This window comes from Ziziphus jujuba, chromosome 10, assembly GCF_031755915.1.
Source record: "Ziziphus jujuba cultivar Dongzao chromosome 10, ASM3175591v1".
In the NCBI taxonomy this organism is placed as follows: domain Eukaryota; kingdom Viridiplantae; phylum Streptophyta; class Magnoliopsida; order Rosales; family Rhamnaceae; genus Ziziphus; species Ziziphus jujuba.
This window is the reverse complement of record NC_083388.1, coordinates 25,436,815-25,440,243: the sequence shown is the minus strand read 5'-3', so window position 1 is coordinate 25,440,243 and position 3,429 is coordinate 25,436,815. Positions and strand designations below refer to the sequence as shown.

General features: G+C 39.9%; 1 protein-coding gene across 1 annotated transcript; it reads right to left on the bottom strand.

The window, feature by feature from the left end:
* Nucleotides 1-524: 524 nt before the first annotated feature.
* On the bottom strand, nucleotides 525-3,216 carry LOC107412346 (subtilisin-like protease SBT3). The gene has a single exon (XM_048469293.2). It carries the CDS (start codon nucleotides 2,909-2,911, stop codon nucleotides 611-613), a length of 2,301 nt encoding a protein of 766 aa, XP_048325250.2. The 5' UTR covers nucleotides 2,912-3,216; the 3' UTR covers nucleotides 525-610.
* Between the last annotated feature and the right edge of the window lie 213 nt (nucleotides 3,217-3,429).

Sequence of the window (3,429 nt, the reverse complement as noted above, 5' to 3'; positions counted from 1 at the left end):
ACGTTTTCTGACGCTTGTACAACTAATAAAACCACTATTTAATTTAAAAGACATAAAGTGGAAAATTTGGGATTCGCTGCTTTTTAGTGGGCTGAAGAAATTTGTATTCTGAAATTAAATTCCCAAATTCAATACAATTAATATTATAATTATGTTACTTCATGCCCCATGGCAGACATACCTATAAAGCTCTTTCTTTATCATCCCAATTTTAAGGGACACATCTTGTCAAAGCAAGTAAAAATTCAGAACCACTTGATAAACAGTGTTAAAAAAAAAGGGGTAAATTGCTAAATTGAACTTTTTATTACTCTCTAGTCTCTGTATCACTCTCTCACCACACCTTATAATATATTTATCATTCACCCCTGACACAAAAACCCTAAAAGCAAGAGAAAAATAGAAAAAAAAAAATGCATGAGAGCCATTTTTTCAAAAACAAAAATGAAAATAAAAAGTCATGCCAGGAACATGTACAAATTAAACTTAAAAGCATTCTATCATTCACCAAAAAAACCAAAAAATAAAAATTAAAATTAAAAGCATTATATTTAATAATTTTATTACTGATAAACTTAATGCAAATCGCAAATACACCAGTCTAGTGAAATCAAATTGTAGGTGATACCACAATTGGACTCCTCACTGTATGCTTTCCACTTTCTTCGATCCAAACAATTTCACCAAATGATACTTTTCCTCTCTTATCCCTTCCATACTTCAAGGTAAGAGAGTAGCTCTGCTTCTCATACTTGTTCCCAAACACCAATGTCTCTGGAAAGACAGTAACTTCAGAACCATATGGAGCTGTCACTGAAACCTTGTACTTTGCCACACCATCTCCCACATTTGTCACAATTCTTTCAAACTTCTCAATCCTTGACGTAGTTCGCTTGTCATACAAGGCTATGAAGGATGGGTAGTTCAGATCAGAAGATGGATTGGACAAGTTATAGGCTTGTGATCTAGTGATGGCTAAGATTTGTTTCTTGGTGAAATTCAATGCACAAAGTAGATTGACATAGTCTTGTGGGGTTGAATCGTATATGAGACCTGGGTCAAGTGCTCTGTTTGGATCCACCTGACCCGAACCAATAGCTAAAGGTGAAGCAAATTCCAAATGATTGCCATTGTCACGAATTGGGTTCTGAGTATTATCTAATGGGTTGGCTGTGGTCATCATGGCAGATCTAATTGCAGCTGGACTCCATTCTGGGTGTGCTCCTTTCAATAATGCTGCAACACCAGAAATATGTGGACAAGACATTGATGTCCCTGATAATATATTGTAGTTACTAGGCAAAAACACATTTGACCCAATTACTCCAGATGGACGATTTGGAATATAGGCAGCCAAAACTCGACTCCCAGGTGCCATTATGTCCGGCTTCAAGATGTTTGGGTAACTTGTTGAAGGACCTCTTGAAGTGTATACAGCGGCTAATGGTGCAGGCTTTGTTCCCAAAAAAGTCTGTTGGAACTTGATGCTCACTGTGGGATTCTCACTACTTTCTGCATATTTGATCACAGAGTATCCATCTTTGGGGCTAATCATAACGCCGGGGAATGTAACCTGTCCTAATTCATATATTATAGTAGAGTTTGAGATGAATATGGCACCGATCAACTGTGCTTCAGTGAGGTGTCTCATTTGATCACGCACAGGCCATGTTTCATCGCAGATGATGATCCCTTCAGGAGAAGAATCAAATAACAACTTTGATGAGTTACATGCCGAGAAGGTTTTGTTATATATTAATGGGATGTTCTCCACTATGGAATTTGCTGGGAACAACGTCCACCCTGCAAGGATTTGTCCATTTCCAAAGGTCAGTGTCCCCCCAAACGAACGGTCTATTGTCCCTGCTGCAACAGTCAACACCCAAGGGATTCCATTATGCAGGGTCCCAAGCTCTGGACCTGCATTTCCAGCTGACGAAGAAAACACCACACCCTTCTCCATTGCAGCAAAAGAAGCTATTGCTATTGGATCCTTATACAGAGGTACACCATCGAAACCCATTGAGATAGAAATGACATCCACCCCATCAGCAATAGCTTGGTCGATGCCAGCCAGAACATCAGAGGCATAGCGCCCTTCATCCCATAAGACCTTGTACATGGCCACTCTCGAGCGTGGAGCCACACCTCTGGCCGTCCCTCTTGCATAGCCAAAGTAAGAAACATCCTCAACGTAGTTGCCAGCAGCTGTGGATGATGTGTGAGTACCATGGCCCACTGTGTCCCTGGCAGAGTTCATAGTGACGGTGATATTAGGATTGGCAGCAATCACACCTTTGTTGAAGTATCTAGCACCTATGAGCTTGACGTTACACAATGAGGAGTTGAAATCTTGTCCTTCCTCGCAATTTCCCTTCCACTTGGCTGGGATATTAGCACTCAAGCCATGGTCTTTGAAGCTGTCACTCTCTGGCCAGACCCCTGAATCGACGACACCAATGATGACATCTTCACCATATTTGGAAGCAGGCCACAGACCAGTGGAGGGGTTGAGGGAGAGGAAGTCTGTGGTGTGAGTGGTGTCAACGGTGACTGTCTTGTCAATGTAAGCTGAGACAAAGCCAGGGGATTTCTTTAAATTCTCCAATTCTTGTGGAGAGAGACTCGCACTGAAGCCATGAATAGCATTGTCATAGGTGTAAAGCAGTGATGGAGTGGTGAATGATTTCTGTTCATGGAATGAGGAGTGAATGTCGGTGTTGAGATTGTTGACAATGGAGGAGTACCAGTGTTTATGGGTAGATGATGATCTGGGCTTGAAAGACTTGTCCATATGGACAATATAAGTTGCTCTTTCTGCTGAAACTGTTATTTCCAGCGGACCCAAGAAAATGCATATTGCAGTAATGAAGAATATGGATTGAAGAGTTGGCCTACGATTAAGCTCCATTTTTTCTTCTAAAACCAAAACTGAATTTGCAAGGTGTGATGAAAAACTCCAAGTCTATAGTAGTTATATAAGGGAAACTTAAGAAATGTGGTTAGCAATTATTAATTCGAAAAGTCTATTTGGGGTGTTCATAGTCTCCACGTGTAAGCTAGTATAATTCGCCCATTTCAAAAGCTCTGCGTTCGTCTATTTTGTACGCTTTCACACACAGTCAAATCTGCTTCATCCAAGTGACCGAAGTTGTTAACTCTGGTCCGTTAAAAGTAAATTGCTGCGATTAAAAAGCTAATGCTTTAACTTATAATTTCTTTCTAGAATTCAATGTAAGAGGGAATGCAATAATTTCTCATTATTATATATTGTGGTTCTGTTCTGATTGTTTTGATAGACTGACTTCTCTTTGCACAATGTTTTAGTTCATTTGTATGCCGTTAAACTGCATTTGGTTTTTAGTGAATTTATATAGGAGGCTAGCTGGGTTTAAAATTGTTTGGAGTTATATCCAAGTCGGAAGAGAA